This window comes from Lissotriton vulgaris, chromosome 7, assembly GCF_964263255.1.
Source record: "Lissotriton vulgaris chromosome 7, aLisVul1.2, whole genome shotgun sequence".
Lineage (NCBI taxonomy): Eukaryota > Metazoa > Chordata > Amphibia > Caudata > Salamandridae > Lissotriton > Lissotriton vulgaris.
In genome coordinates, this window is record NC_141695.1 from 228228783 (window position 1) to 228249025 (window position 20243).

General features: G+C 43.8%; 1 protein-coding gene across 1 annotated transcript in view; it reads left to right on the plus strand.

Moving 5' to 3' along the window:
• LOC147701266 (IgGFc-binding protein-like) overlaps window positions 1–20243 on the plus strand; it is a 933218-nt gene that overhangs the window by 211223 nt on the left and 701752 nt on the right. The window contains exons 6-9 of the mRNA XM_086929331.1: window positions 7297–7864; window positions 11127–11722; window positions 13400–13979; window positions 18041–18240. Coding sequence (XP_086785457.1) covers window positions 7297–7864; window positions 11127–11722; window positions 13400–13979; window positions 18041–18240 — 1944 coding nt within the window. The remainder of the gene's footprint in view (window positions 1–7296; window positions 7865–11126; window positions 11723–13399; window positions 13980–18040; window positions 18241–20243) is intronic.

The window sequence follows — 20243 nt, forward strand, 5'->3', positions numbered from 1 at the left end:
TTCAGCTCATTCCAAGTTGTGTAGGGGTGCAGCTGGTCAAGAAGCCTCTGCAAGCCAACCCTTGTGTGGCTAGGCAGGACGAGATCGTCTGCTAATAGCGGATTTCTGACACGGATGCCACCAAGTTTTGGAGTTTGAGAATTAACATCATCAAGTGACTGTGGTAAATCTGAGATGAAAAGGTTAAAAAGAAGGAGTGCCAACACACACCGTTGTTTTGCACCACAGAATGTTTGTATTCTCCTTGAGATGTGGGATCCCAATTTTATACGGATCCAGGTGTTGGTGTGAAGCTGGATTATGGCCTTTAGGATGGCCAGAGGGATCCCCCATTTCTGCAGTTTAAGCCATTGAAGACAACTGGGCACACTGTCGAAGGTCATGTTGAAGTCGACAATGCAACAATGGAGTGGTATTCTTGAGGCTGATGCTTTCTCCGTCAGTATGATAGTGCAAGTAGGTTTGTTGTGGTTCCTAATTTTGCCCCAAAGCCAGTCTGATTAAAGGGTAAGAGGTGACTGTCTGTGGCCCAAGACTACAATTCCTTGAGCAACAGGCTCACCTAATATTTGGATTCAACGTGCAAAAGGGCTATAATCCTGTAATTTTTAAGGTCAAATCTCCTACCCCCATTAAAGATTGGTTAGATGATAGCTCCACACCAGGACCATGGAATATGCTGACTAGAGCAACAGTAGGAGAATAGGGGTGCCAGATGTTTGTCCCACAACGCGATGTCCACCGTGTACTGGGCCTGGGGGAGGCCGTTTGGCCTGGGCGCACCATCCAACCAGTTGTTGCTTATATAATTTGTGCCGTTCGAGTTATCAGTACATCAAGTGCCTTTGATGCCTGAAATGGAAGCTTATCTTGCTGATACAGGGTTTTGGTAATGGTTGCAACTTGTGTCTGAGTGGCCGTGTAGGTAAATTGATCTGGTGTTCCGGGGCGTGTTGTGCCCAAGGAGAGCTGTGAATAGTTAGAGGTGTTTGAGAAGGCGGCTGATACAGGTTTAGCAGATCCTTCTTTATTTTTGGTCACCTTGAAATAATCTGTTAAAAATTATACCCATTCATTTTCCCGTATATTAGCACCTCTTGGGCCTTGTGTCCTTCTATTCACAAGAGACCAGAATACCTTTGGATTATGGTTTTTACTTGCGTGGACTTATTTTAACCAAAACTGGTCAGGGCTTTTTTGTTTATCTTGGAATATTGCTTGCCTGAGTGCTTTCTGGCATGCTTCCAATTGTTGAATAGCTGTGCATCCCCGAGCGCTTCCTGGCATGTCATATACCCGAGTTACGTAAGGTTTTCAGTTTTCTGGTCTCCGCAGAAGTGACAAATTGGTTCCTTGTTGTAGTTAATCATGAGGTGGAAAGGAATTTACTGAGTAATTGACTTGATAATGACTCCCAATCTGCAGTGGGCACAATATCGACACAGCTCCAAGCACCTAGCAGGCCTTTGCACTTTAGCATTATAGTTGGGTTAAAGAGTCTAACCATTTTAACCTTTTGAGGTTCACTGTATACAATCCTCTTGTTGAAGAATTTGTTGTCACATGCCAGGTGATGGTCACTCTCCCCTCAAGTTACGAGTGTATTTTTCTGTCTGAGTACATTTAGTTATTGGATAAAGTGTGTCCATGCGTTCTTGTCTAGTTTGGGGGTTTATCCAAGGAAACATGGCAGCTCAATATTGTATAACCCAAGCTGCTGAAATGTAGGACCATGTAGTCTCCTAGTTTGCTATATCTGTTGCCGGTGGTCTTTGTTTGATCCATGAGATATTGTTTACCTCCCTGATATATATCGTCAAGCTCTTCTGGGGCATCTTGAAAGAGGTTTGTGTTAAACTCGCCTGATATTAAACAGGGTGTGCCTCCATGTTCACTTGATAGGTTGCACATGTGCCTGATCAGATGTTCCAATTTACCCCTATTCTACCTCATTTGGTGAGATATATACATTAATCAGGAGCATTTGTTTGATGGAATTAAGGCTCATGATCCCGATGCAGGTGATCTAGTATTCTTCAAATGCAAGCTGGTAGATGTTTATGTTTAGCTTGCCGGCAATATAGAAACGATTCAGAAAAGGGGGTGGTGATGAACAGAGTGTCTGAATTAAGCAGACCACTCTTACCCAGTCCAAAGATCAGGGCTTGATCCATCACCGTCTTTTAGCTCATTTCACCATCCCAGCTCAGAACCTGGCTACATGCAAATTAGTCTGACCCTGGCCCAGTGCATCATGGGAACAGGGCAGACCAAACTACCAAGCCAATTCTTATACTGGGAAGGAAACAAGCTTCCGGGGACCGGTTTCTGGCATTTCAGCCGTCTTCGGCCCGGCTTGCTTGAATCCTGATGGTGAAATGAGCAAGGGACTCACATCTGAGTATACCCTTCCACGCTTATGGTGGACAAAAACGATTCAGAAAAGGGGGTGGTGATGAACAGAGTGTCTGAATTAAGCAGACCACTCTTACCCAGTCCAAAGATCAAGGCTTGATCCATCACCGTTTTTGGCCACTATAGGTGTGGCAGGGTATACTCAGACATGAGTCCCTTTCTCACTGCACCATCAGGATTCAAGCAAGCCGGGCCGAAGACGGCTGAAATGCCAGAAACCGGTCCCCGGTAGCTTCTCTCCCTTCTGGTGAAGAATTGGCTTGGTAGTTTAGTCTGCCCTGTTCCCATGATGCACTGGGCCAGGGACAGACTGATTTGCATATAGCCAGGTTCTGAGCTGGGATGGTGCAGTGAGATAAATAACGGTGATGGATCAAGCCCTGATCTTTGGACTGGGTAAGAGTGGTCTGCTTAATTCAGACACTCTGTTCATCACCACCCCCTTTTCTGAATCGTTTTTGGCCACTATAGGTGTGGCAGGGTATACTCAGACATGAGTCCCTTTCTCACTGCACCATCAGTAATCAAGAAAGCCGGGCCGAAGACGGCTGAAATGCCAGAAACTGGTCCCCGGTAGCTTGTCTCCTTTCTGGTGAAGAATTGGCTTGGTAGTTTAGTCTGCCCTGTTCCCATGATGCACTGGGCCAGGGACAGACTGATTTGCATATAGCCAGGTTCTGAGCTGAGATGGTGCAGTGAGATAAATAACGGTGATGGATCAAGCCCTGATCTTTGGACTGGGTAAGAGTGGTCTGCTTAATTCAGACACTCTGTTCATCACCACCCCCTTTTCTGAATTGGCAATATAGAAAAACCATCCTTGGATATGCCATAATTGTGCAGTCTTAGGTGGGGGACCGGAATTCCAAATACCATCAAATTGGGATACTTGCCACCAGTGACGGCTTGCAGAGGGAGTGCTGCGGGCGGTGTGGTGGGGGAGGGGCTGCTGGAGGGGTATTGGAGTCGGACATACGACAGGCAGAGTTAAGTAAGTAAATAAATAAATAAAACTATTTACCTTGTGCCAACTCAGTGATGCAGCCAGGGGGGACTGGCATTTGATAGTACCAGCTCTGCCTCTGATGCTAATGTGATTAGTGTCATTTCTGTTATTAGATTGCCTTTAATGGGTATACATTCAATACATGTTATGTTGTTTGATTTCAGGTTACACAATTCCGGAATGGATTGAGCAATTTGAGTATATTTCCTTTGTTTAAGATGTAATGCTGACCTTGGGTGACGTACTCCTGAGTGAATAACAATTTTGAGAGGAGGCTTGTTGTAGCCAGGACCCATCTTGGGGCCGTAAGGGTGCTCTTGAACTTTTTATGTGTTTGGTCTGTTTTCGGTTGGATGGTGAGTGGTCGCTGCAGAGATCCTTCAGGTTCACCAGAAAGGTGGGGACCGCCTTATTGATGACAGTTTGACACATGTTTGTTGTGTCCGGGTTCTTTACAAGTGTTTTCCGAAGTCTTTCCTTACCTCCTAGGTTTAATTTGCCTTTGGGTTGGTCTATGACCACAGGTTCTCTGTTTTAATTTAGTCTTGCTTACTGGGGTCAGGGGAAGTGTTGGAACTTCAAATACTGGTGCCAGGGGGTTTAGGGCAGAAACTGGCACAAGGTCTATTTCTTGCTCTGCTATGGGCTGAAGTTGTAGTTTCTTTGATGTGGCGTCCCATCTGGGCCTGGAACATTGCCTGGGCTCATTGTGGGGACATAATGCGGGTAACACGATGCCTGTCAGCAGAACTGCTGGTTTTGGGGATGGTTAATTTAGCAGAAGCAGACTGCTGTTGGCGCTGGCTGTATTTATCGAGCTACATCGTTGATTGCTTTCATATCTTGAAGATAATTGCTAATTGTGTTTTGAGTCTCGGCACTGCGCTTGTTATAATTTTTTCATAATCTTTTTATCCCTTTTGCTCAGCTGTTGTATTTATGGTGAATTGTTTGTTGTACTCTTGTCTGGGCTAGTACACAAAAAAATCCCAATTACCCGATGGGTATGTTGTCTTTAACGTGTTCTGCAAATCTGTCCTTGGTACCATTGGGTCGCTGTTATCTAGGTTATATTGATGATTAGATCTACACTTCGCAATGGCAAGTTGATCATCAAGCAGTGGGTCAGTCGCCGGGGTGACTATTTGCAGGGCAGGTGTACTCACACCAGGGTTCATATTGCCTGTGTTGATTCCTTGTTTCCTATTGTGCTCTTTGGGGACTGTTGACCCTGCTGAGGCCTTTGTATGGGAATGCTGGTACTGCGGTGGGTCCTGACTAGATGCTGATAATATCGTAATTTCTGTAGTAGGAAACTGAGGTAGAGAGAACAGTTATTGGGGAACAGCAACATACTGCTTGTACTAGTTTGGCGTTGGATTGTACTTTTGTGATCAGTTTTTTAGGAGCTACCATTTTGTGGTCAATCCCTGTAGTGTACACAGCAAGTCTATTTAGAAGGTCGACTTGGAGGTCAAGTTTGTCTGAATTATAGTTTAGCGCAGTTACTGTGGACTGGAGTGTTTGCAAAAGTTGAGGCCAAAGTGGATTGGGTTCAGTTGCAGCATGGTCGAGGCATTCATGTGGGTTCGCGATCATATTAAAGTCAGCATGAAAGAAGGATGGATCCAGTGGAGAGTGGTCATTATGCTCACAGTGCATTGTTTTGGAGTTGTCGTAACTAACAGGGTCTGAAGGAGTCATTGGGATCAGTAATTTGATGTTACCTGATGAGGACCTGATCCATTGCGCTGCTTGGGGGCGGGTATATTCTTGCTGCCAGCTAGTTCAATAGTATTAGTTTGCATATTGAATACATGACACAGGGAAGACTTCAAAATGGAATGAGATTCCTCGCTCAATATGGTGATACTCACATACATTTAACTGGAAGATATAAAAAATCACTTTCAGTGCCTATCAAAATGTTATTATTTTAAAAAGTATGAAACAACACAAAAAATGGGCATCCTGTGAAAACAGACGTTGGAAATAGAATTTGTCCTGTTTTGAAGCAAAATTTATGAACATTCTGCTATTACACACGCTTGTGTAATTGTGAGTAATTTGGGGATAAAAGCCTACTCAAGAGCACAAGAACAGCTGTTGTCTACCGCTGTTACTGTTTACTACTGCAAGGGTGCATTTTGCTCTAAGAACATCATGCTAAACACAGGGAAATGCTCCTTGCGTAATCCGGTGTAATTTTGCTGTAAATTATCTGTAAATGCACTACAGCAAATCACAAAGCTTACAACCACCCCTACTTTGAACAGATGGTGCTGGATTTAGATAAGGAACTCTTTTTTTCCTTTTCATTCAGTCTCTTAAAAATATATTATGCCTCAAAGGATTAAAAACCAATACTGTCTCTCACATTCTTTCAATCATTCAATTTCATATCCGCATTAAAACCTAAATGCTCATATACTTCAGACTGCTCCACGGAGAAAGCTTTAAATTAAACACCTCCTATTCCAACAAAATGGCTTTCATGTGTGCCACACTTTTCTCACAAGACGGAGGATGATATTTTTGAATTTATGGAAGACGTGTCCTCATTTTAGCTTCCTGGGCACCTTACATAACTATGAGAAAATCATGACAGAAAAACATTTTCTCTCAAACATGATTCATCAAATCCCAGCTGAGGTTCAACATTTTTCACTGGGTAAAATCACCTAGAATTCACCTCAAATCCTAAACGTAGGGCCTTATTACGAGGATGGTGGTCCTAAGACCACCACTCTTGCAGTGGAGGTCCGGCCACCACCACCCTGGCGGTCCAACTGGCATATTACAATAACTACTGCCATCGCCAAGATCCGAGATTCCACAGCGGTGTGGAAAGCATTCAGGAATCCCCAGAAGTGCTGGCACTGCCAAGCTGAATCTGACCTGCCATTCCTCCAAGCATTTCACGGCGGGCAGGCCGTCATGAAATGCATGCAGGAAAGGCATGGGTAGGTGCACCATCAGGGCCCCTGGGCTAACTTGCCCATGAGTTTGCATGTGGGGATGCATGATGGGCCCCCCCAAAAGTGCACAGTTGTGTGTGCACTGCATGGAATGCATGGCATGATGGATTTCACACTGTGCATAAACATGCTGTAGGTGCTGTCATAGCGACGGTATGCTGTTTAGGCTCTCCTATGAGCCAGACATATATAACACCGCCGCACCGCCAGCCCTGGAATAAACTCTTAATCCGGAGGGGGGGGGGTTCACAATGAGCTTGGCGGTCTTCCTGAGACCGCCAAGGTCACTGTCGCGGTCCTACAGGAAGACCGCTAAACTTGGACTGAGTGCAATGGTATGGTACCACCAACAAATGGTTTATACTGCGACTGAAATCTGTTATCACCCTTTATATTTGTACTACTTGTGACCCTCGATGGCAGGGTTTCACTACAATGCATTTCAAAGGACAAAATGACAGCGCAATATCACCCAAAAAACAAATGCAATAGGAATGTTTCTTATAGACCTACACCTAAGCAGTCCCATGAAATCAAGCCATCTAGCCAAATTTTAAGCGTATGATTCATTTGTTATTAATGCCTATTCATGGCCCTTGGATTTTGAGAGAACTTTAAACTTCAGGACAGAAAGACAGCTGCAGGCGAAAAAGGCAGTTCTAGAGGCAACAAAGTGGTAGACTGATGCAGGAAAGAAACTTTGGAATGTGGAGGGAAGAATGGGTTCCTGCTCTGGAAGTGTGAATATCCCATAGAGGCTTCATGGTTAGGTAGAGGGCAGGAGAGTGTTAGCCCACCCTGACAGTACAAATACACCCTGACCTGCCTGAGTAAGTAACTGGAACTGTACCTTGAATAGATGCTAATACTGATGTCTACATTTTGTGTTTTTTCCAGCTGAATGGTTTGTTACTCAACCTGCCCTACAGTGCTGATAATGGCAAGCTCTCAATTTATAAGCAAGGATATCAATGTTACCTGCAAACCAGCTTTGGTCTCCTTGTCACCTACGACTGGCAGTCCTATGTTTCAGTCAAAATCCCAAGCACGTACGCGGGTGCGGTGTGCGGTCTCTGTGGTGACTTCGATGGAGACAAAAAAAAGGAGCTGACCACGAAGGACCACATCTTAACAACAGATGCAACAGTCTTTGGGAAGAGCTGGAAGGTCAGGGATGTCCCTGGCTGCTCCGAAGCTGACAAGGCTGACTGTCGTGATCTGGCGTCAGTGGAGAAAGAGCAGAGAGAGAAGAAAAAAGACTGCTTTGTCCTGGTGGATCCTAATGGCCCATTCCGGGATTGTCGTGCTGTCATTGACCCAGAAGGCGCCTTCAAAGACTGTGTGTACGACGCTTGCTTCTACAAAGGGCGCCAGGACATCATATGCCAGGTCATCGCTAGCTATGCTGCTGCTTGCCAGGATGCTGGGATTAAAGTCTATTCATGGAGGTCTGCCACATTCTGCAGTGAGTACAGTCACAATTTAAAGAAAGATAGTTTGGATAACCTTTCGAAGGTAGGCACTGGGTTAGAGTAAAATGATGTTAATGTACTGGGTGAGAATGCACATAAATACACATTTCTGCAAAACTATTGCACCACAGAAAACTCCAAATCAGTCTTTTCTAAATCAGTCTACTCCAAATCAGGATTAACAGATTTCGAGTGTATCAATTACTGTCCACATTTCTGAAATATATGCCCAGACATTTTAGAGTGTTGTCTTCACTTCCAGCTCCCTAGGGAATTGCAGTAATCGCAACTTCCTGTCCTGGAGAGTGCATAATGACAGCAACATTGTGAGGTAGGTGGGAAAGGTGGAGTTAACAAAAATGCTTACATTTTAATAAGCATTGCTGCAGCCAGAGTGGATACACCACACAGACTACCTCTTGTAAAGGAGGCAGAGTTGACATCTCACTTGGCATAATTCTGCCAAATATATCTTTTTTGTTATTTACTTTGAGTATTGTTCATGTGTGGATGATTTCTCTTGTTCTGAATAAGCCCATCTAACCAATGTTGCTGTGTAATTTGAAGTTAATGTAACCTGCTGTCACTCTTGTTTTCTATTTAAAATATGAATATAATTCAAGTAGTGCAAACACACAGAATAAAGTACAATATGCTCAACAATGTTTACTGGTACACTAAACAAAATAACTTAATTAAATCATTACTCTAATCTTGAAATTGCTCTTTACACATTGCTATTGCCAATGTTAACCATCTCAAACATTCCATTGAAAAATAAGCACATTAATATTATTCTAACACACAACAATTGTTCATTTCCATAATTGACTCTTTCCAAAATCCCAACCTTGTTGCACAGAGCAGACGAGGGCTAATACCATTAGACTATAGAGAGTAATTTAGGTCATCCAAAGTGTTGCACTGAAGACGTTTTGCGTCAGTGGCACATTCAGGAAAAGGTATGCTGTAGCCAGTGTCTTCAGATGTAATCGAGCTAAGTAATGATCATTTCTTTAGGACACACGGGCCTCATTTATTGGGTTTTGACGTGGGCATCATGTCACCATGCTGCGTTGCCCTATGTCAAAGTGAAAGGACAGGAATGCGCCCTATTTATCTAATACAGTGCATTCCTGTCCTGTCCCCCAGATCCGGCACCATTTCAGCAGCCTAGCGCCAATGCAGGCATCCTTGCATCACAGAGTAAAGGTGCCTGTATTGTCAGCAGGATTTGTTTTGTGCAGGAAGGGGTTCCTTCCTGCACAGAAACAATCGTAAGAAGTGAAATGTAGCACAGAAGAATTATAGAGGAGAAATAATGTTATTTCTCCTCCTTATGCCTCACCTCAGGATGTGCATGGTTTTGGCATATACTCAGGTTTGCATGGTGCTGTAATTCTGGATAAGCGTCAAAATCTATGATTGTTGCATGGGAACAACAAACGCAACGCCCATGGAATGCCTCTTGAGTGCAGAGTAAGGCAACGCAGAAATTTGCACTTCCTTGCTTTACTCCATATCTATGAGGCCCTTCAAATATAAGCACAGTGGCTTTGTGAGGCCTCATAGATATGATATCAAGGTTTGCGCCACTAAATGTGACACTCAGCCAGCGCATGGGGCTCATAAAGAAGTCTGTAGTTACTGGTCCATTTTTAAGGTTGAATGAAGGATGGTGGGGATTACAGGAACAATATTTTCAGACAAAAGTTCAAGAGTCATGATTCTAATGAGTCAAATCCCCTACCACCGAATGCTTAATTTGAGCCATTGGTTGTCAGTAGGGGGCACCAGCACTTATTTCTGTTGACCTGCACTTATTTCACCACATCACATATTTATCAAGTGCAGGGGAGGAAAAACAAACAAAAGGGTAAGACAGATGAAGCAAAAAACAGAAAATCTGTCACAAAGAGAGACAGTAGAAACCTGTAAGAGTGAGATAAAGGAGCAGGAGGTGCCTGGTAGTGGATTAACCCCTTCGCTGCGGCGGGAATTCAGCTGCAGCGCTAAGGAGGTGGGGCGGCCGAGCGGCGCTCGCATGCTCGTGACGGAGCCGCTCCGTCACGAGCCACGGTTGAGCTGTGCTCGTGACGGAGCGGTTCGTCACGAACGCGCCCGCTCAATGGAACGCTCAGCGCAGGCGCGAAATTCGCGCTGCGCAGGCGCGCCGAGCGGGCCATGACGGAACCGCTCCGTCATGAGCACAGCTCAGCCGATGCTCATGACGGAGCGGTTCCGTCATGAGCATAGAACGGGTTAAAGACTACCAGCCATGGTATTCTGCACCCTTCAGTTCAATGCCCTAGCCGCTAGCTTCTGAGCAGACCCTTGGGCACCAGCACTCTTTGTTTCACAAATTAGGAACTGCTACGACCTACCACCAAAGATGGAACATTGCAAAATTCAATTTGGAAGATTAAAGGGTATATCAGAAGGTCTTATTTTGAAAGTAGTCCAAAAATAGGATGGGTATTATGCAGTTCACGATGGAACTTAAACAGACTCTTTGGTTCCATCTGCAGCCAGAGAAAGGGCCTTCTGATTGTAGTTCGCTGGCATTTTCTATACATATGTGTGCAGTGATCACCCTTTTCCATAGACTGGAGAGAGGGGCTGCTGTCTATCAAGTCTGTGCTTACTACCATCAGGATTACCTCAGGTTTACTGTTATTAAACTTGAACCAGTTTTGGTTCATCCAGGGTTCCATTTCTTTAAACCTAGATAAGAAACTGAGGACTTTTACTGAATGTTTTCATCATCTTCATAAGAATGGTATATCATGTGATGCTTAGATACGCGATTTATCTGTAATATCTTTTGAAAATGCAGGGGGAGCTACGACAAGCAAGTATGTGTGTTGAGGACATAAGAGACCAGAACAGAGAAAATTAATGCGGGCTCTGTGTTTAATGTACACAAAATGACTTAACAGAAGCAATAGTACTTCATATGGGTTTCCATCAATGGAGCAGGGATAGAAAACACTATTCTTTTCCATGTAAACCGATTAGCACAGAACATGTATTGTTTGTTGGCTTGTTTTCCTAGATCACTGAGACTCAACCATTAATTGTTCTGAAAATTAGGAAAAAGCTTAACTTTTTAAGCCATGTGTGAACTATCCAGACTCCGGAGCATCACACTACAGACACAACCATAGAGAAAAGTCATAAAGAAAGCACATAGAGTGGACACTGTTTCAAGAGCATATCTTTGCTAATGGGTTCTCTTCTCTCTCTTTATTTCAGGCCCATCCTGTGGAGCTAATAGTCACTATGAAACATGTCCTAGTGGCTGCCCCGCCACCTGCTACAGCTTCACTTGCTCCGTAGAATGCAATGCAAACTGCAAGGAAGGCTGCGTATGTAATGAAGGTTTTGTACTCAGCGGTAGCCAGTGTGTTCCCATCTCCCAGTGTGGGTGTCAATACAACGGCATCTACTACAAGCCTGGAGAGGTCTTCTACCCCAATGGCCTGTGTTCCAATCTGTGCACCTGTATGGGAGGTGGACTCATAGATTGCAAAGCATATTCTTGCAAAGCCAATGAGGAGTGTAAGATAGTCAATGGCATCCAGAAGTGCCATCCCATTGGTTCAGCCCAGTGCTCGGCAGCAGGTGATCCCCATTATCGCACTTTCGATGAGCTGCCCTTTGATTTTCAAGGTACCTGCACATACACACTGTCAAGAACTATACCCCTTATAAATACGTTGGCCTCCTTCACCATCAATGTGGAGAATGAAAAGTATGGAAATGGGAAAGTGTCGGTGACTAAGATGGTTGTGGTTGACGTCTATGGATACAACATTATGCTCCTGCAGAACAGAGGAGGAGTTGTGAGGGTAAGCCTGGATCATGATCTGACAATATGTCCTTCGTTGCAACGTTCTAAATTAACTCTAATTCAATCATTCATTCATAACATTTAACATTGTTGCTGACATTTACTGTGATCTGCAAGTTCTGCTTTACATCCAAGTTGGATAAACTGAGTACCATTAAACTGGTAACATTAACACATTTATAGGCATTAAACACGTAGAAAGTTCAGCATGCAGTGCTATATATAAGCAAATTGTTACACCTCATAGTTCAATATCCATGGAATTGAAACATATAACTGCCCCGTACCTCCACAAGTTTGACCTCCACAGGCTATTGACACTTGCACTTAATTATTGATCTTTTACACTGACCTGAAAAACTACTGGAGTTTTATCAATATTTAAGTTCAATGCATTTATTTATTTATTTGGCTCACAATGGACACAAATGATGACATAATCACTTGACAGCACAAGTAAGGGAGGCTAGAACAGCAGGATCTATGTGGAACAGAGATTAGGGATTAATAATCGAGGAGAGCCTGGGGATGAAAAAGTTTACTTGGAGAAGAACAAGATTCTGTCTCTCGAACAGGAAGGGTGAGTGGTTTAGAAAGACGCTGCTTGTGGATTGCACAGTGTGTGTGTGTATGTGTATGTGTAGGCGTGTGTCTGTGGACTATTTCGGTCATTATACTACTGACATTGTATTGCTCAAACACTGCTATGAAAATAAACATGAAACAAACATCTCTCGGAACACACTTAATAATGGCCTAGCTATGGACACTGGGGTAACCCTGACCTTTACAATCACATTACCATAGTGAGCTTAATTTTGTATTGTAACACTCTCAACATAGAGGGGAATATTTTTCATGCAGTTGCATTGCCCTTGCGCCACACAATGGAGCTCAAGGGCAACACAACTACTAAGTAAGATTTAGCAAGCCACGCAAAGCCACCTTGCACGGCCCTGCATGGCCAGAAAAATCTAAATTAACGCAATGCAGCGCAGATTGCTGCATTGGGTTAGTCTGAACCAGGGAGGCGTTCCATGGGTGGAGTGTGGGTTTTCCCATGCATCTGCCCATGGATTTTGGCGCATTCCCTGATTTACCATTACTGGTATACCTGGATATGCGTCAAAATGCTACTCCTCCCCAGGTGAGATGAAACTAGGAGAAATATCTTTATTTCTCCTCATTCTGCAGCACACATAGAAAGAGGAATATGCCTCAGAAGATAGTTGTTGTGCAGGAAAGAGTCCCTTCCTGCACAAAAACACACCTGCTTACAATTCAGGCATCCTTGCACCATGTGCATTGGCAGCCAAAAGTGTGTCAGTGCACGGAAAGGACATGAATGTGCTGTATAATGTTAAATACGTTGTATTCCTTCCCTTTCGTGCAGTGCATCCAGGTAGCTGGCTGCCCTCTGACGAATCCTTGATCAATATGTTTGGAATCTGTGTCTTTTGCCTTAATTGAACTAAATCTAAAAAGGATTAAAAAACAATGAAAATTGTCCTGTGGTAACTGTAAATAGCGAAGACATAACAGATATTTCTGCAAAATGTTTACAGTGGGCGTGCTTTTGCTGTACTGCAATTTTCTTCACTAACAGTTGAGATGACAAGCAACATCAATTGTAATAATACAAGAGCTAATAACGTCACATTTTACTTTTTGACAGGTGAACGGTATCAACAATAATATCCCACTGACCTTGAAGGAAGGACAAATTCAAGTCTATCAGCAAGGGATCCGAATCATTGTGCAAACCGACTTCGGCCTAGTGGTCAGCTATGACCTGGTTTACCACGTTGTGGTCACTGTCCCTGGCAACTACAAAGGCCAACTCGAAGGCTTGTGCGGTAATTATAACGGGGACACCAAAGATGAGTTCATGCTGCCCGACAAGACTCTGGCTTCAGATGCCACCAAGTTTGGCACCGGATGGCGCGTCAATATTGCAGGTGTCAGCTGCAATGAAGGCTGTGGCGGAAGTGGCAATGCCTGCCCTGTCTGTCCGAATTCACAGATGAATGTCTTCAAGCAGGTCAACTACTGCGGCTTCTTGAAGAAAGCCGGTGGTCTTCTAAGTGCTTGCTACGACATCATCATCACGGATTTATACTACAACAACTGCCTCTTTGACCTTTGTGCAGGCAATGGCGATCAGAACATCCTGTGTCACAGCATCCAAAGTTATGTGGCTGCATGCCAGGCTGCTGGCGTCACTATCCAGCCCTGGAGAAGTGCTTCCTTCTGCCGTAAGTATACGTAAACACCATACTTTAGCCAGCATTCCCCCTCCCCTTTTTCAATCTAAAATATCTTTTCTTTCACCTTGGTATCAATATTTTCTTTGCTATCTCTCATTTGTCAAGCAATTTACTATAACGACATCTATATTAGTGTTTCAATTTTTGCTCTTGTCCGGTTAATTACCTCCATTGCCATCATACTAAATTGTCAAACTGGATGTATTTCGATACTTATTATTCCCTGTTTCACATATCTAGGTCTCACTATGGTTCGTCATGTTCTGCCACTCATTACGATTTCCCGCTCATTGGGTCATTTTTGTTTTTATTATACGTATTGAAGCAACTGTGTGTCCGCTTCGTCCTGTTTCTTTCTTTACCCCCTTCCTTTGACTTATCCTGATGTTCTGCTGTTTCCTCACAGTTAAACAATTTCCTGTTGCACACGTCATGCACACTCTTTCTCTCTGTCTCTGTCTCGGTTTCTATCTCTCCATCCTTCTGCTTATGTCAATCTGTTTCCATGTCTTACTGTCCATGACCTATACGCCTATGTCACTTTCATAACCTCCTCTCCTTTCTATAGCTGCCTCCTTTTTGTCTCCTCTCTCTCTCAATCTACCTCTTTCCTTCGTTCTTACACTCCCTCACTGTGTCTCTAACTGACTTATATTCCATCCTTATACTGTACCATACTCTATTCGTAGTAGGCATAGGCCCTTCCCCAACATAACTGATGTCTTAATTTCCTGACTATTTGTTGTGCATGGCTCTAGTAGAGAGCCTCAATCGTTAATTTCAGTTTCTGACTCTCATAATCCACTGCTATGACAGACAAACAGTTGATAACTAAACTGTTTACCCACTGATGTCTTAAGGCCTTCCAGACTGAAAGCAGAAAGCACGACTGCAAGGGGGAGGAAGACATGATTTTTGGAGTAAACACAACAGAACTTCTGCCATGATTCGTCCTGTAGTCAAAAAGTCAAAAAAATTTTTATTTGTTTTGGTACTCTACTGAGGACCACAAATATTTAAAAACATTTTACATAGATAAATCAGGAAAATTAATATAATATAAGAAAAGACTTTAGAGATTTGTAAAGATTTTAACAGACTCATCCACTGATAAATCACAAAAATTAATATAATGTTAGAAAAGACTTTAGAAATTTATACAAATTATAACAGACCCATTCATTGGGAGGTTGTTTACACACTAATATCAAATTTTTTACTGTAGTAATTCTACATTTGTGATATATCGGATCTAGATATCTTGACCGTGCTGTAACTATATTTGGATAGGGGCATACAAATAAAATATGCTCAATGTTCTGATCGCCTCCTTGACAGAATTTACATATAGGAGATCCATCTAGTGACCATCTAGACGTAAAGGTTGACACAGGTAAAATTCCTAAACGCAACATTGATTCGTCCTGTATGAGGAGCAAATCAAACCAGTGTATAATCCTCCAGATTTAGCACCTCCTGCAAAATCAGAGGGTTTCCTCTAGAGCACTTCAGTACTTGCTCTTTATCTCCATTACAATATAATGTCTTTGTCTCCATCCCTTCACCACATATATCATTTCCGTGTCTCCTAACATCACCGGATGCTGCTAGTTGGCACAGGTGGTAGTCAGCTTTGTAGGGACACCAGAAGAGTCTGGGATGTCAGAAGAGGGAGGTCATTATTCCCCAAACCTCACGCTCCTTGATGGCCCAGGACTCATTTGTTGTGCCTCCTTTATTTATGGATTTTATACTATAACAGCTCTGTTCATTAATGACGAGAAAGCTATAACAGCTAACATCACAAGTGAGCTCCAAATGCTGGATCTGCCGGGCATTCTCTTTCCCTACAGGACATTTGCATCACACTTCTAAGCAGGCCTTCATTCTATGAAGGGCCTGGCTTCAGAATGTTGACCCGGGCCCCACAACAAATTCTTTTATATTTGCTGAGCTATGACATTTTCTGCCGCTATCTTTCTGCTAGGGGTAGGGTCCTTGATTTTCACATAGGTTGGCCAGTTTACCAAGGTACACAGCTTGAAATGGCACCCAATGTTTAAATCATCCTGTCTCTCCAAATGTATATTGCCATTGGCTTGAGTATGAGTGAATTACTGGAATTTATAAAACAGCCACCCAGTAAGTGCGTCCAGGCAGTACCCAAAAATCTAAGCCATATTGCTGGCTCTTAAATGTTAGTGAACAGGCATGTTTTGAGTTGCTTCCTAAACAGACTCTGATTTATTGGAACAGAGAAGGGATAGGAGCATATTCTATGCATTTGCTGCTACATAGTTGAAAGACATGTCACCCCTTCTAACCTCTTTGAAATTGGGGATGTGGAGGAGGTTTAAGTGGAGGATCTCAAGCATCAGTAGGTGTATTGTTTAAATCTAGCTGTGATATATTTCGGGCCTAACCCAGAGAAAGCCCTGTGAAAACTATCATTTTTTTGCCCCTGGGAGCCAGTGCAGTTGCTTGAAGTGAGCTGTCACGTGCCTTGGGCCAGCTGCGTTCTGTATCGTCTCTAGGCTGATGATAAGATAATTTGGTAGGCCAAGGTAGAAGCTGTTAGCAAAGTCAATCTATGAGGTAATGAGAACATGTGCTACTGACTTTCGAGGTGGTAGCAGAACTTTGCATTGAAAAACGGAAGCCTATGACTGAAATAATTTGTGGACACAAAGAAAGATCAAGGGTATATTTTACTCCTAGATTTCTGCAGTATTTTATTGCTGTAGATGAGGAGGGCGTTTCTCTGGCCATCAGTAATTGCCAGAAAAGTTACTATGTGTCGCATAGAAGGGAGCTGTGTACTGCATGCGGAATGCTAGCGTTGGACACCGTGTAGGTGTAAGTGAGGTGTGAGAGGTCCTTGAACATATTTTGTAAAAATATCAAAACTGGTTTCGTGGAACTAAGCAGAATTCTAGTTTTAACAGTACATGAGAGCACCCAGGCTAGGCTGAGAGTGTACAACAATATGGGAATACATAACTTAAAAATAATTCCTAGTGTGTAGGATGGTCTTTAGAGGAGCCGTCTGTCGCCGGGGCGCCCTGAGGGATCTTGGCTTGATGAAGTGCAAAAGATTCTTTTTTTTAAGAAGAAAAAAAATGTTTGTCCAGGAAACGTGCAGTCTATGTTCTTGTGATTGGTCTTGTTGAAGTTTATTTTGGAAGTTTCAACTGGAGGGGTGGTGGCTGCTGTAATTATGGTGCACATGTAGTTAGATCGCACACCTGGTGGGTAAGAGCTGTTGGTTGTAAGTTTGCTTGGAAAAAACACAGCTTTAGACAGTTTTGAAACAAACCTTTTGTTTTCTTTTTTTAGGGGTACACTCTATAGCTTCACTTGTGCATGACACCTTCTAGTGAGGTACTGGAAAGTAATGGTAGCACCTTTAGGGATGGTGAGTTTAAGCTGGTTTAGCACTACAGTGGGGACAGTACTTTCCTCTGTGGGCAACTCTATTAAATTGGTGTGTGTCATTTTATTGGTGCAAGGGGGTCCTTTTGACCTACATGGGCTATGTGCAACGTGAGGGGAAGTGGATGTTTAATTTTTAGATGATTAGTCAGTAGGTGTATTTAAATCTAGCCGTGATATATTTCGGGCCTAACCCATAGAAGTGAGCTGTCATGTGCCTTGGGCCAGCTGCGTTCTGTATCGTCTGTAGGCGGATTATAAGATAATTTGGTAGGCCAAGGTAGAAGCTGTCAGCAAAGTCAATCCATGAGGTAATGAGAACATGTGCTACTGACTTTCGAGGTGGTAGCAGAACTTTGCATTGAAAAACGGATGCCTAAGACTGAAAGAATTTGTGGACACAAAGAAAGATCAGGGGTAAAATTTACTTCTAGATTTCTGCAGTATTTTATTGCTGTAGATGAGGAGGGAGTTTCTCTGGCCATCAGTAATTGGCAGAAAAGTTATTGATCTTCCTATATCAGAGTAATTTCGTCTTTTGCCTCTATGTCACTCCTGTGTTGTCTCTCCTTGTCATATACCCATGAATCATATGTTTTTCTTATTTCTCCCTCCAGCCCTCAGCTGTCCACCAAACAGCCATTATGCTGTATGTGCAGACATCTGCTCTACATCTTGTGCCGGAATCACAAATCCAGCTCTGTGCCCAACATCTTGCATGGAGGGCTGCGAATGTGATGATGGATACGTCTTCGATGGCAAAGGATGTGTTTCCATGGAGAACTGTGGCTGCTTCAAGAATGGAAAATACTACAATGTATGTTTCAATATTACTCTATATACCTAATTAGCCACTGGTGCAAAAAGAGTGAGAAGCTTGGAGGAGGAAAGATGAGGCATATCATTTCTTTCCCTCTCTCTCTCTCTCTCTGTATATATATATATATATATATACACATATATATATACACATATATATTCTTCACTCCATCGCAGTGCAAGCATGCACAGGCTTTGACAACACTTAGTACTGGCGAGGGTATGTGCATTGCTGTATCTTTGTAAATTGAATACTAGATGATTCGACTGCGGGGGCACGATCTATATGCTCGCACTGCGCTGTGTAATTTTACTTTGCGGGGGCACGAAATAGGTGCTCGGACTGCAATCTCTTTACTTTTTAACTGTTCATTTGTGCATTACTGGCTCCTGTGTGTGCGACGCTGCTGTGAGAGAGCAAGGGGGCACATTAAACAGGTCGCCTGCACTGCGTGTGTTTTAAAAATTCCGCATGATTTTCAAAATTGCTTGCTAACAGTCACCTGATTATCTGTATTTACCACTCCCCATTCCTCCCCGAGCCGAGCTCGTGGTGTGGAGGGAGGTCTTACTATCCCTACTCACTTCCGGCGGAAGCGGGTGTGTGCGGTCTAGTCCTCCTACCGCCGCCTCCCTACTTAACGCAGGGGAGAGTCAGGCTTCGGACCTACTAGCGAGGGTATGTGCATTGCTGTATCTTTGTAAATTGAATACTAGATGATTCGACTGCGGGGGGCACGATCTATGTGCTCGCACTGCGCTGTGTAATTTTACTTTGCGGGGGGCACGATATAGGTGCTCGGACTGCGAACTCTTTACTTTTTAACTGTTCATTTGTGCATTACTGGCTCCTGTGTGTGCGACGCTGCTGTGAGAGAGCAGGGGGGCACATTAAACAGGTTGCCTGCACTGCGTGTGTTTTAAAAATTCCACATGATTTTAAAAATTGCTTGCAAACAGTCACCTGATTATCTGTATTTACCACTCCCCGTTCCTCCCCGAGCCCAGCTCGTGGTGTAGAGGGAGGTCTTACTATCCCTACTCACTTCTGGCGGAAGCAGGGGTGTGCGGTCTAGTCCTCCTACCGCCGCCTCCCTACTTAACGCAGGGGAGGGTCAGGCTTCGGACCTACTAGCGAGGGTATGTGCATTGCTGTATCTTTGTAAATTGAATACTAGATGATTCGACTGCGGGGGGCACAATCTATGTGCTCGCACTGCGCTGTGTAATTTTACTTTGTGGGGGGCACAATATAGGTGCTCGTACTGCGATCTCTTTACTTTTTAACTGTTCATATGTGCATTACTGGCTCCTGTGTGTGCGACGCTGCTGTGAGAGAGCAGGGGGGCACATTAAACAGGTCACCTGCACTGCGTGTGTTTTAAAAATTCTGCATGATTTTAAAAATTGCTTGCTAACGGTCACCTGATTATCTGTATTTACCACTCCCCATTCCTCCCCGAGCCGAGCTCTTGGTGTGGAGGGAGGTCTTACTATTCCTACTCACTTCCGGCGGAAGCAGGGGTGTGCGGTCTAGTCCTCCTACCGCCGCCTCCCTACTTAACGCAGGGGAGAGTCAGGCTTCGGACCTACTAGCGAGGGTATGTGCATTGCCATATCTTTGTAAATTGAATACTAGATGATTCGACTGCGGGGGGCACGATCTATGTGCTCGCACTGCGCTGTGTAATTTTACTTTGCGGGGGGCACGATATAGGTGCTCGGACTGCGATCTCTTTACTTTTTAACTGTTCATTTGTGCATTACTGGCTTCTGTGTGTGCGACGCTGCTGTGAGAGAGCAGGGGGGCACATTAAACAGGTCGCCTGCACTGCGTGTGTTTTAAAAATTCTGCATGATTTTAAAATTGCTTGCTAACAGTCACCTGAATATCTGTATTTACCACTCCCCGTTCCTCCCCGAGCTGAGCTCGTGGTGTAGAGGGAGGTCTTACTATCCCTACTCACTTCCGGCGGAAGTGGGGGTGTGCGGTCTAGGCCT